The sequence below is a fragment of the Octopus bimaculoides genome, chromosome 4 (assembly GCF_001194135.2).
Source record: "Octopus bimaculoides isolate UCB-OBI-ISO-001 chromosome 4, ASM119413v2, whole genome shotgun sequence".
Classification (NCBI taxonomy): Eukaryota; Metazoa; Mollusca; class Cephalopoda; order Octopoda; family Octopodidae; genus Octopus; species Octopus bimaculoides.
This window is the reverse complement of record NC_068984.1, coordinates 15,261,014-15,273,613: the sequence shown is the minus strand read 5'-3', so window position 1 is coordinate 15,273,613 and position 12,600 is coordinate 15,261,014. Positions and strand designations below refer to the sequence as shown.

The following is a 12,600-nucleotide window of genomic DNA, read 5'->3' as shown; positions in this document are numbered from 1 at the left end:
AAACAATGAATATGAGATTGAGCTCTTGGCTTAGAATTATGCCCCCCCCGCCCAACACCTGGTAACCAAGGATTGAGTTGAAATGGTAATGTTAAGGTGCTGTACATTTAAATGTATTGTATTCCAATAAAGCATAAAAAATGTAATAGTAATAAAAACCATTGAATTTTATGCTTTTTTTTTTCCAGATCAAGTGTTGTTCAGCTTCTGTCATAGATTTGCAGTTTGAAAATGGATGCTGCTGAACTGACACAGTCTACTAACCAGGTTAAAGATCAAATTGGAGAACGGTGCCAGAAATTGTTTCAGGATTTCCTGGAAGAATTTACAGTTGATGGAGAGTTGAAATACTTGCCTGAGGTTCAAGAATTGATTCGTCCGGAGCGAAACACATTGTCAGTGAGCTTTGAGGACATTGAAAATTACAATCAACAGTTGGCAACAACCATATTAGAAGAATATTATCGTGTTTATCCATACTTGTGTTTTGCTCTGCGTAATTTTGCCCAGGATCATGGTCATGTTCCTCCTTCTAAAGAGTTCTATGTGAGTTTTATGGATGTGCCGACGACTTTAAAGGTTCGAGATCTCACAGCTGCTAAAATTGGTACGTTGCTTCGTATATCCTGTCAAGTTGTTCGTACTCATCCAGTCCATCCAGAACTGGTTTCTGGAACTTTCATGTGTTTAGAGTGTCGCACAGTCATCAAAGATGTTGAACAGCAATTTAAGTATACACAACCCAGCATATGCCGGAACCCTGTCTGTAATAATAGAACTAAATTTCTTTTGGATGTTAATAAATCCAGATTTGTAGATTTTCAAAAGGCTAGGGTCCAGGAAACCCAGTCCGAATTGCCAAGAGGTGGTATTCCCAGAAGTCTGGAAGTCATCATGCGCGCTGAAGCTGTTGAAATGGCCCAGGCTGGAGACAAGTGTGATTTCACAGGTACTCTGATTGTGGTCCCTGATGTATCCCAGATCACTGTACCTGGAGCACGTGCCGAAACATCCACAAGAATGAAAGGAAATGAAGGCTATGAGACTGAAGGGGTCAGGGGCCTTAAAGCCCTTGGTGTGCGAGATCTAACATATAAATTAGCCTTCCTTGCTTGCACAGTGACTCCAAGTAACCCTAGACTTGGCGGTAACCGAGAAAATAAAGACGAGGAGATTACTGCTCAGGCTCTTAAGAAACAGATGACCGATGAAGAATGGCATAAAATATATGAGATGAGTCTTGATAAAAACCTGTACCAAAACCTCTGCTCAAGTCTTTTTCCTACAATTCATGGTTGTGAAGAAATTAAACGTGGGATTTTGTTGATGTTGTTTGGTGGAGTGCCAAAAGTGACAACTGAACAAACGAACTTGAGAGGAGACATCAATGTATGTATTGTTGGTGACCCTAGTACTGCCAAAAGCCAGCTGTTAAAGCAAGTGGAAGAGTTCAGTTCTCGAGCTGTTTACACAAGTGGAAAAGCTAGTAGTGCTGCTGGTCTAACGGCTGCTGTTGTTCGTGACGAAGAATCTCACGAGTTTGTGATCGAAGCTGGTGCTCTTATGTTAGCTGATAATGGTGTTTGCTGCATCGATGAATTTGATAAAATGGATCCAAGAGATCAGGTTGCCATTCATGAAGCGATGGAACAACAAACAATTTCAATCACAAAAGCTGGTGTGAAGGCCACTTTGAATGCTCGCACTTCAATTTTGGCAGCTGCAAACCCAATCGGGGGACGCTATGATAGGACAAAACCTTTGAAACAGAATATAACTCTGACAGCACCGATAATGTCAAGATTTGATCTCTTCTTCATTCTTGTTGATGAATGCAACGAAGCAATAGATTATGCAATTGCCACTCGCATTGTTGATTTGCATTGCCGTGGTGAACAATCTGTGGTTCGTACCTACACCGTAGAAGAAATCCGGCGCTACCTTATGTTTGCTCGACAGTTTAAACCAAAGATCAGCAAAGAATCTATGGAATACATGGTTGAAGAATACAAACATCTTAGACAACGAGATGGCACTGGTGCAACTCGCTCCTCTTGGAGAATAACTGTTCGTCAACTTGAAAGTTTGATTCGACTCTCAGAGGCTATGGCTCGGCTTTATTGCCAAGAAATGGTAGGAAAACTTTTTTTTTTTTTTTGCTTTTCTATTTAACATATTTAATGCATCTTGAGAAAGTAATTTCTGTAAAGGTTAAATCCATGATCTAAAACTTGATAACTGATGAATGGAGGAAAAAAAAACTGCTGAGTTGGTATGAATGATATAGACAGATAAAAGAAGACTGAATATGTTGACCAGCTCAGAAGTGAGTATTGGTCCTCACAGATATAATGATCCAGCAATGTTATTGTCAAGTTCTTTTGCTTTGAGATACTTTTGAAAATTTAGTTATTTGTATGATTCATTGGAGAAAGTATTATTTAGCTCTGAAGTTGACTCTGAGATCAACACAGACCTTTGTATACCTAAGAATATATTATACAGTTCTATATTCAAGAGATGAGGAACCATTTACATTTGACGGATATTTGTCCTCATCTGGTTTGTTGTTAACTCAACGTTTCGGCTGATATACCCTCCGACTTTCATCAGGTGTCTTGGGGAGATTTTGAACCTGGGTTCTCATTCCTGAGGTATGTCGATTTTGTTGTTCAGGTCACTGCCTGGAAATGGAACTCGGAATCTTCGGGTTAGTAGCCCGCACTCTTAACCACTACGCCATATGCCCGTGGGCATATGGCGTAGTGGTTAAGCGTGCGGGCTACTAACCCCAAGATTCCGAGTTCGATTCCAGGAGTGACCTGAGTAACGATAATAATAATAACATCGAAAAATACCTTGGGAATGAGAACCCATGTTCGAAATTTCCCCAAGACACCTGATGAAGGCTGGAGGGTATATCAGCCAAAATGTTGTGTTAACAATAAACAAGATGAGGACAAATATCCGTCATTTTTTTAAGACAGTAAAATGTAATTTTAAGGGAGATTTGACAGCAAGCTACTATGCAGAACTCTCCTGGCTCTTGGAGAAATCGCATCTAGGAATTGGGTTTAAGATTTTTCTGAGAGAAGTTGGGCATCTTAATTTTATAAATACAAAATTGCTTTTAGCTGTAGTCTAATTTAGGATAGTATTTTATTGTAATAACTGTAATTAAGAGTTAAGTATCAAAATACACATTATTTGTTGAGACTAGATATTTAACAAAAGAAGAATGTGAAGCAAGAGTTGTAGACTTCTTAGATTTCAAGGAATAAAACTCACATTTCTTTTTTAGAAGGCTTCTGAAGTTCTGAAACAATTTTAAAAAAATTAAATATACTATGTCTTGTTAAATTAATAACTATAAACTTTAGTAGTTAGTCTGGACTCGGTAATGCAAGTTTTAAGAAGTAAATTATTTTTTCCATTTTCCAATTTTTGTAGGTTCAACCGAAACATGTGAAAGAAGCATTCCGTTTGCTTAACAAGTCAATTATCCGTGTTGATCAGCCAGACATACATTTGGAAGAAGGGGATGAAGCTATGGAGGTAGATGAGGAACCAGCCTCAGAGGTGCCACACAGTGAACAAAATGGTGTATCTGAAGATGCAGTGCCATCTGGCTCTCCTGAACAAGAAAAATCTCCCAAATCAGACAAACCAAAGAAAAGCCTGAAATTAACATATGAAGAATATAAACATATGGCGAATTTGTTGGTGTTGAACATGAGACGTATGGAAGAGCAAGAAGAGACTACTGATTCCGGTACTCGACGTAGTCAGTTGATTGGTTGGTATCTACATGAAATCGAAGGAGAAATTGATAGTGAAGCAGAACTCATTGAACGTAAAACTATTGTTGAGAAAGTCATTGATCGTTTGATTCATCACGACCATGTCCTCATAGAGCTAAAACAGACTGGGCTGAAATCCATGTCCAAGCATAAAGAAGATGAGAGCCTTGTTAGAGAGGATGACCCCTTCCTTGTTGTCCATCCCAATTATGTCATTGATTCTTAAACTATTTGGAGATAATTAACTCTTTTTTTTTTTTTTTTTTTTTAAATCAAACTCTTTGGAGAAAAATTTACACTCATGCAGTATTTGTTGTTCAAACATTGCTTTATAGTTTGTTTATAAAAGCAGATTGAGTTGGTTTCAACTTGAACCAGTTTTTAGTGATGTTTGAATTATTCAATATGATACTGTACTTAAACATCAGAAGTAATATCTTGTACAAATAATGATTCTTTCATCTCTTTACATGTTATCGTTTTTACCCTCAGTGATGTAAATATATATATATATGCCTACCATTATTGAAGTTCTCTATTATTTTCTTTTAAGAGGGTTAAGAAAAAAATATTTGTTGTATTGATCAATCAGATTTTTAAATATTTCTTATGATTCAATTATAAATGGAAAAATCTAAAAAAAAAAATGTTTGTCAATACTCATACAAGGAGGTACCCAAAAGAAACCGGAATTTTGCAATATTATTTTACTCACTTAGTTTTACATGTTTACACTTTCATCACCTTCAAAGTATTCTCCATTTTCCACTGTCGGAAGCAGTGCTGGAACGCTTGTAAAGTGATGCCTTTTAATGCCTCTGTCAGTTTTTTTTTCTTCACCTCTTCTACATCTGTAAATTCTGAAGTGCCAGCTTTCGTCACCAGTGATGACCTTCCAAAAGAGGTCCAGATCAACTTCCAACTGTTCTTTAGGTTCACAACACACATTCAGTTGTGACTGCTTTTGATCTGCCATGAGCAAGTGAGGCACAAATTTTGTTGCAATTCCTCGCTAAAAATTTGTTGGCAGGAGCTCCAAGACACACCGGTCATTATCAACAAGTTTATCTATTGTTTGGTGATGGTCTTCCAATGACCAGTTCATGAATTGCCATGTTTTCATTCGTTTGGGAGGTCAGCAGTCGTCCTGAATGAGGTTGGTCTTCAAGCAACAAGTGACCATTCCTAAAACGTAGAAATCACTTGTAAACTTGTTTTGCTCCTGGCAGCGTCCTTGTAAGTTGTTTGAAGCATGGCAGTTATTTTGGCTGCTGTTTTCTCCAGCACAAAACAGAATTCCTCGGAAGCAAGCTGTTCCTTCATTCCAGCCGTCACTTAAATCAATGAACAGAAGAGAAGCACTGCAAAACAAAGATGTACCACATGGCAGTATGACCTCACTGGACAATGCTCGTCAACAGGCTGATGCTTGAGGATCACATCAAATGGCTTCTAGCAGCAGAAGCCTGAACTACAGTTGTCTTGTCCCACAGAACATTTCCAGTTACTTTTGGGTACCTTCTTGTATATATTGTAAAAAAGATAACTGCTTTCTCTGTTTTTTTTTTTTTTTTGTATGATTGATATTTTACAGAATTATTTTGTAACTTCAGAAATAAAGCATTCCCTAAAGTTTTTCTTTTTGTCGGGAAATTTTGTAAAATAACTGATTAATTTAACTCTTTAGCATCTAAACCAGCCATATTTTGGCTGAGTATCATCATTGTTTAACGTCCACTTTCCATGGTAGCAAATCGTCCAACCCATGCTAGCATGGAAAGCAGACGTTAAACGATGATGATATTCAGCCAAAATATTGTCTGTTTTCTGTTTGAGATGGCGAGATCCAACCTCTCACACCTATCCTGTAATGTCATTCTAAAAATAATCACACCACCAAAATCTCAAAGCTAATGAGATAATGCATGATTAATTCAAAACAATGTAAATTTAATAAGTTCTACATTTTGACAAAGTAATTAGTTTCATCATCATGAAATTACTGGATCTGATTTCTAGTGAATGTGACATAACTTGCTATTTTATTTCAGAATGAAATCCCTTTCGTGCTGTGTTCCTGGTAAGGTGGTAATGAGCTAAACAGAAAAAATATATACATATAAAATAAGATAACTAATCATGTTTCAGCTTTGTGTTTATGACTCATTGTTAATGGTGTCTCCCATATCTGTTGTTTGCTTTTGCTTTTAATCTAAAAAATATAACGATTTTGTGATGAACCCAGCATTTCATCTTGTAAATGAGCAAGGCCTAGACTCTTTGCAGTTGAGGAAATTATTGATGGTAATTATTCTTTGGGTGAAGAGTGTACTTTTATGCAGACCATATCAGGACAATTACCCCCTCCAATTAAATCATCATTAGTTGTCCATGGGGGGTAAATGTCCTAGACTCGTGCAGACAATGAGAATGATTTGGACAATCAAACTGGTGTAAGTGATGAGGAAAGTGGTAATTTGGGTGAATGAGTTGAGAGATGGGCCTCTTACTCTGAATTTTTCGTTTTGTGATTCTGTCCATTTGATTGCCTGCAATGAACACATCGAGTAGTTGAGAGAAAGGCCTATTCTGAATCTTTTTTTTGTGATTCTGTCCATTAGTTTGCCTGCAGCCGTTACTCTTGAACTGTAAATGCAAGTGTTTATGTTTTTGCTCAGGAGCCCAGGTAGAAAGTAAAGTTAGACACAGGGGAGCAGGTGTGAAAGGGTTAAAGAAGAAAATATACAGGTTTTTATATATTAGTTCTTCATCTAAGCATATACTAATTATCAGACAAGTTTAAAACATTTGAAACATTGGGCATGAGGAGGGGTGAAAACTCGCAAAATCAATGAGTTATGAGAGGGGCGGGGCATTTGTGTCAGGATTAAAGAGAGTGACAAAGAGACAAGCAGGTGTCATGCCACAACAAGAGTTATTAGAGGAGGTGATCCAGTATCAAATGACGAAAGGTTAGAGTGTAACAGAAATAGAGAGGCAGAGATAGGTGCCTTGCTATAAAGGGGGTACATGGTTACCTAGTGGGAGAGAGAGGCCATAAACAAGTGCTGATGTAAAGGTGATATTTGGTTACCTAGTCAGGAAAAATGAGTGATCGAGGGGAAAGAGATGGTGTAGTGCTAGGGTCTACTCACAAATAACAAGAATGAGCATAGTTAGAAAAATAGGAAGTGAAACATTCGGATATATAACTTATGGGAAAGTTTCAACTATGGGCTCCTTCCAAAAGCATGGTGAAGACCCTGATGAAGATTGTTGCTGGGAGAGGTGAGGCCATGGTGTGAATATTTTCTTAACTTTTTCAAACTAGTCTGGTCCAGTCTCTCTCACTTCCCCTACAATGTCATTCTAAAAATAAACAATCATATCATTGAAATTTCAAAGCTACAAAATAATTCAGGATTAATTCAAAACAATGTGAATAAGTAAGCATTACATTTGACAGAGTAATCTGAATGCTAAATGGTTAAGATAGGGCAATGATTTAAGGCTGGTTTGGCTACTCTCAAATGAATATGTAAAGGTACCCTCAGTGATCCTGTGTTTGTATGCTGTCATGGGTTATGTATGTGTTGTGTCTTGAGGCTTTTGTAATGAAAATATATTTGGTGTTATAGAAATTTCTGTTTCTGAGTAGAATTCTGACAAGTTCAACATATATGGGAATCGCAAATAGCTGACTTGATGAAATGTAACACAAGTTGAAGGGCTTACTAATTCATATTTTGTGACCAATGTCTTCTGTGTGCATGGTTTAAATAACACTCGATACCGTATCAAACTTATAAATCGGTATCATACAGTGGTGCAGGTCACCACCATAAACTGTAGATTCACGCTATAATTGCTGTTATTTGTTGGCTCTGCTCAGTTCAAATTATTAGTTGAATTTCAAAAGAAAAGGGCTTGTTTTTCCACCAGATAAATTTGTTTTTTTAATAAGGACTTCAAGTGGAAATCCTATTAACCACTGTTATCATGGGACTTGTTTTATGTGTATAATTGATTGGTTCAATCCCAGTATATTTCTGCAATTCTTGTGCAGATGCTGTAAAATACTTCCATAACAAAGCTCTTGTGCATTATCTCCTTACGTTGGCCATTATCCTCTTATTACCTCTCCTTAAAATATTTTTCTCATTGTCACAACTTACAAATCTATTTAACAGTATTATTAAATAAACATTTCATCTCTGTGACAGGGTTTTGCCTGAAAGATTAGACTTTTCCTCATGACATGATTTATTACACTTTGCACACCTTTTGTACTTAATATTTACCCACACAAACCATTACTAGTTTCTTAAAATTCTACTGTTTCACTTGTACAACTGGGTTTCCATCTCCATTTAGAATCGAAATACTTCATTTTAACCCTTTTCATATCAACTGACCCTTCTTCTATGATACAAGCTTTCACTATTAAGTAATCTAAATTAAAACTGCATGTAAATTTAGTAATGACCAAGATAGTTTAGTAAATCCTTTATTTTCAAAATTAATTGAAATACAGAACACAACAGAAATATGGTAATACAGTTCTATATTTGAGAGATGAGGAATTATGTACATTATTTACATTTGACAGATATTTGTCCTCATCTTGTAATAGACAGAGAACACCACTGGAAAATACAAAAACTAAAAGAAGTAGTACATATGCTAGGACATAGCAGACCAAGTGCAGATATGAGTAGCATATGGGAACTGGTATTAAGGAAGGATAGGAAAATATTAGATTTATAAACCTTAAAATTCACTCCATAATTGTCCACAAGCATATGGCGTCGTGGTTAAGAGTACGGGCTACTAACCCCAAGATTCCGAGTTCAATTTTCAGGCAGTGACCTTAATAATAATAATATCGAAAAATACCTTAGGAATGAGAACTCAGGTTTGAAATTTCCCCAAGACATCTGATAAAGGTTGGAGAGTATATCAGTTGAAACATGTTAACAACAAACAAGATGAAGTCAAATGTAAATAAGAAAAGGGGTTAACATCTTTATTTTGGAGATAGTGACTAAAAGCAACATCACTATTAACCCCTTGGTGGCCTTTATTTGAGAAACCATTTCTTTTTCAGACAAATTTTTTATTGCTTTTTTTTTATATAGTATTTTTAATGCTGATTATGGAAATAACTTCCGTTTTTATGTATTTTCAATATTTTACTTTTTATCCATGCAATATCTGGATTTCTTGTGTGGACGCCAGATTTCATGTTAATAGAGAAGAAAAATGATGCTGATGCTTTTCATGAAGCAAAGTGAAATGACCACCACCAAGGATCAAAAACAAAGTTGTTTTAGAGCCCATGAGGGAGTCTCTGAACAGTAAGTTGATGTGTAAGAAATAGCAGATAAATCTCCCTCAAATTACGCTTTAGTCTTAGAAAAAGCAAACATTGATAATGCACAGTACCCAGTTCAATCTTGTGTTCATCCAGTGTCTTCTGATTGAAATTCACTGTACAGAAACTGTGTGGAAGGGCTGTACCTGCTCCTGAGTGATAAGTTAAGACCACTGACTGGTTTGCCATCTGGCCCTTAAGTGTCACAGGTCTGTCGCTTGAGAATAATCTCTTATAATGAGGTGAGGGGGACTCTCAAGGAGTAGCATTCCTGAGCTTGTTTTCCACCGCATTTCTTAAAAATCGTGGTAGAGGCCTTGGTCTTAGCACCATTCATGTCTAGAAACTGAAGTTGGGGGTAAGCAAGGGCATGCTCCCTGTAGAAAATCCAGCTCCTAAAAAGCCTCATGATAGCAAAGGAGAATATGCGCCAGCCAGCCCTAAGTTTGGGGTGGAATGCACCTGCCTACCTCAGTTGCTATGGCATTGAGGTAGATCCAGCCACCCCCGTTAACGGGTACAAAACCCAGAGTTAAAACACTGGATGATGATGAATTTCTTCCTACCTTCCAAAAGGGACACAGCATAGTTCTTCCTCATCAAAGCAATTAAAAATCATCCCCACTGTGTTGAACTTACTCAGATTTCCATGAACTTGATCCTTCATCCAGTGCTATCTTCCATGGCATGTAATAGTTCCCTTCACCATTATCAGTTAAGTGATTAATGTCTAGGTCTGAATGTCACCAATGTCATTCAGACCATGTTGAGGTGTCCAATGTAGTGTTGCTAATCTCGTTTTTCTCTGATTGTATCTGATATTTTAGATAGCTCGTTACATAATCTTTTCATGACATGGTTTGAATTTCTCTATTCAGTAATTGCTACAAAATGGGTTTACTAGACAAAAGTATTTAAAAAAAAAAAAGAATGAAGACCAAAAATAGCTTTCTTAATGATTTTTTATTTATTAAATCTCAACTTTATTGAAAGAGAGAGAGAGAGATTTCAGAAAGAACTCAATCACAGAGGAATGATTCATCATCATTTAACATCTATTTTCTATGCTGGCAAGCCAGTTCCAATTGTTTGTTTTGGTATGGTTTCTATGGCTGCCTGCCCTTCCTAATGCCAACCACTTTATAGAGTGTATTGGATGATTTTTATGTAGCACCAATGTTAGAATCTTTTGAATTAACTTTTTACAAGGAGGTCTGATAGTTCATGATGAATAATCGCTATAGGAATGTAACTATAAATAATACATGATAATCTCCGAGGTTATCAGGGTTCTCAAAAGGCTTTCAAAGAGTCAGGAGAAAATACACCTGTATGGTTTCTTGTTGCAGTTTTCTCACCTGGGAAAGATTTGAGCTTAGTACTGAAAGCTAGGAAACCATGTTCCAATAATATTACTTTACCCTTTTTTATACCAACCCACCTGAGATCATCCTAGTTCTGTGATACAAATTCCTGTGTTTAAGTGATCTAAATCAAAGCCTTCCCTGAAAATTTCATATTAATTCATGTTCCAAACTTAACCCATAAAGCGCTGGGACTTGCACTTACATAACATGGACTGCTGAGCACATTTTATGAAAATGAGACTACCATGCACACATAAAAAAAAGTATATAATGGTAGCAAATTTTACATTATCTGAAAAGTCATTGGTTGAATTATTAGTCCTCCTGCATTCTGGGGGATATCGGAGTGTTTGAGAGACATTAGACCCCTAACAAACACCAATAAATTAAATGCATCTATTGTGGCCTGTCAACCAGGATCGTGGCCTGTCGCACTTTATGTGTTAATAGTGATTAAGTAATTTTATCAAACTCTTCATTATTTTCAAAATTAATTGAAGTAAAAACTGAATTTCAACAGAAATATAGTAATGAAAGAGTTAAACTGCTTATAATAGTGAACTGTAGTCTGTCCAAGATTTATAATTACATGGATTTCACCATTAAAGAGATCAGTGCTAGTGATGGGATGAAAACTGTAAACCAATTGGTTTATAGGCTGGCATCCTGAAAACTCACATTTGAAATTATATTTGCCATTAAATGTTTAACAGCTTTAATCTTCCATTGTTAACAATATAACCTTGTAATAGTTCTATTATGAGTTGGTAGTAGTATGTTAAGTAACAGAAATTGGTACTAAATGATGTATGATAAATTAGAGTTAATAGTTGGACTAGATGTGTACTACTTACTCTTTTTATTGTGAAAGTACCTGTGACCAAAAAAAGAAAAAGAAAAAAGGACAAGAATTAAACATGTATTATGCAACAAACTCTTTGTTTAAAAGATAGAAGAAACAATGAGAATTAAATAATTAGGTGTGTGATGAATTTCGACTGTTATGGAAATTAAATGACATTATCGTAAGAAAGGAGTGAATTTATGAGATGAAGAATCACCTGTAATATTTCAAATTCAATGGTTTAATATCAAAGAAATCTTGTGGATACCAGGTACATTTTCTAAGCTACCGACCATGCAGTGAAAAGAATTTTAAGTTTCGGTATGAATTATGTACCACCGCTCATTAAAGTGATACAAATAAGTGGTACTTTATTGGATCCACCCAGCTTGAAAGAGTGAATGTGCTGACTATAAGGAGGAGAAATTGTTTCTCTCATTACATTTCCAAAAATAAATCAAATTTATTGTTCGTTAACATTGGACTGAATAAGAAAAATACAGTCTACTTAGATTGATGTTTTTTTTCACCAATTTCAGCATTTGGACTGCAGTCATGCATTGTCTTTAAAGGTCTTATTTGATCGTACTCACTTATGCCACTGAGTTATCAAACTGCCAAGTTACAGGACGGACACAGCATAAATCAACTTGGCCTAAATAGAAACACACACATATGCATGTGTGTGTATATGTATGTATGTATATATATATATATATATATATATATATATATATGCATACACACACACTAACAAATATACAATAGGCTTCTGTATAGTTTCCACCTAAAAAATCTTACTACAGTAAGATGTCAAAAGGGAACAAGAGAAATTATGAGCCAATGTGGGAATCTACACATTTGCTTGTCCTACTTTTATCTTGAGGCCCGCCAGTGCCCCTGGACTTGCTCATGTGCGGGCGACACATGAAATCTTTCCAGCGAGATCGTTGCCGGTGCCCCTGGGCCGGCTTGCGGGTGACACATGAGGTTTTTCGAGCGAGGTCATTGCCGGTGCCCCTGGGCTGGCTCGTGTGCGGGCGACACATGGGGTCTTTCGAGCGGGATCGTTGCCAGTGCCCCTGGACTGGCTCTTGTGCGGGTGACACATGAGGCCTTTTTTTTTTTTCAAGCGGGATCGTTTGCCAGTGCCCCCGGACTGGCCCATGTGCGGGCGACACATGAAATCTTTCCAGCGAGATCGTTGCCGGTGCC

The 12,600-nt window shown here is 36.8% G+C and overlaps 1 protein-coding gene and 1 long non-coding RNA gene across 3 annotated transcripts in view; one reads left to right on the top strand and one right to left on the bottom strand.

The window, feature by feature from the left end:
* Positions 1 to 5,437, top strand: part of LOC106877180 (zygotic DNA replication licensing factor mcm6) — a 14,823-nt gene extending 9,386 nt beyond the window's left edge. For both annotated transcript variants that reach the window (XM_014926027.2, XM_014926019.2), the window contains exons 2-3: positions 189 to 2,133; positions 3,451 to 5,437. In XM_014926027.2, coding sequence (XP_014781513.1) covers positions 232 to 2,133; positions 3,451 to 4,026 — 2,478 coding nt within the window. In that variant the 5' untranslated portion in view covers positions 189 to 231 and the 3' untranslated portion in view covers positions 4,027 to 5,437. The remainder of the gene's footprint in view (positions 1 to 188; positions 2,134 to 3,450) is intronic.
* A 4,681-nt stretch (positions 5,438 to 10,118) lies between these two features.
* LOC128247554 (uncharacterized) overlaps positions 10,119 to 12,600 on the bottom strand; it is a 9,930-nt gene continuing 7,448 nt past the window's right edge. The window contains exon 2 of the long non-coding RNA XR_008263868.1: positions 10,119 to 11,415. This is a non-coding gene — a long non-coding RNA (uncharacterized LOC128247554). The remainder of the gene's footprint in view (positions 11,416 to 12,600) is intronic.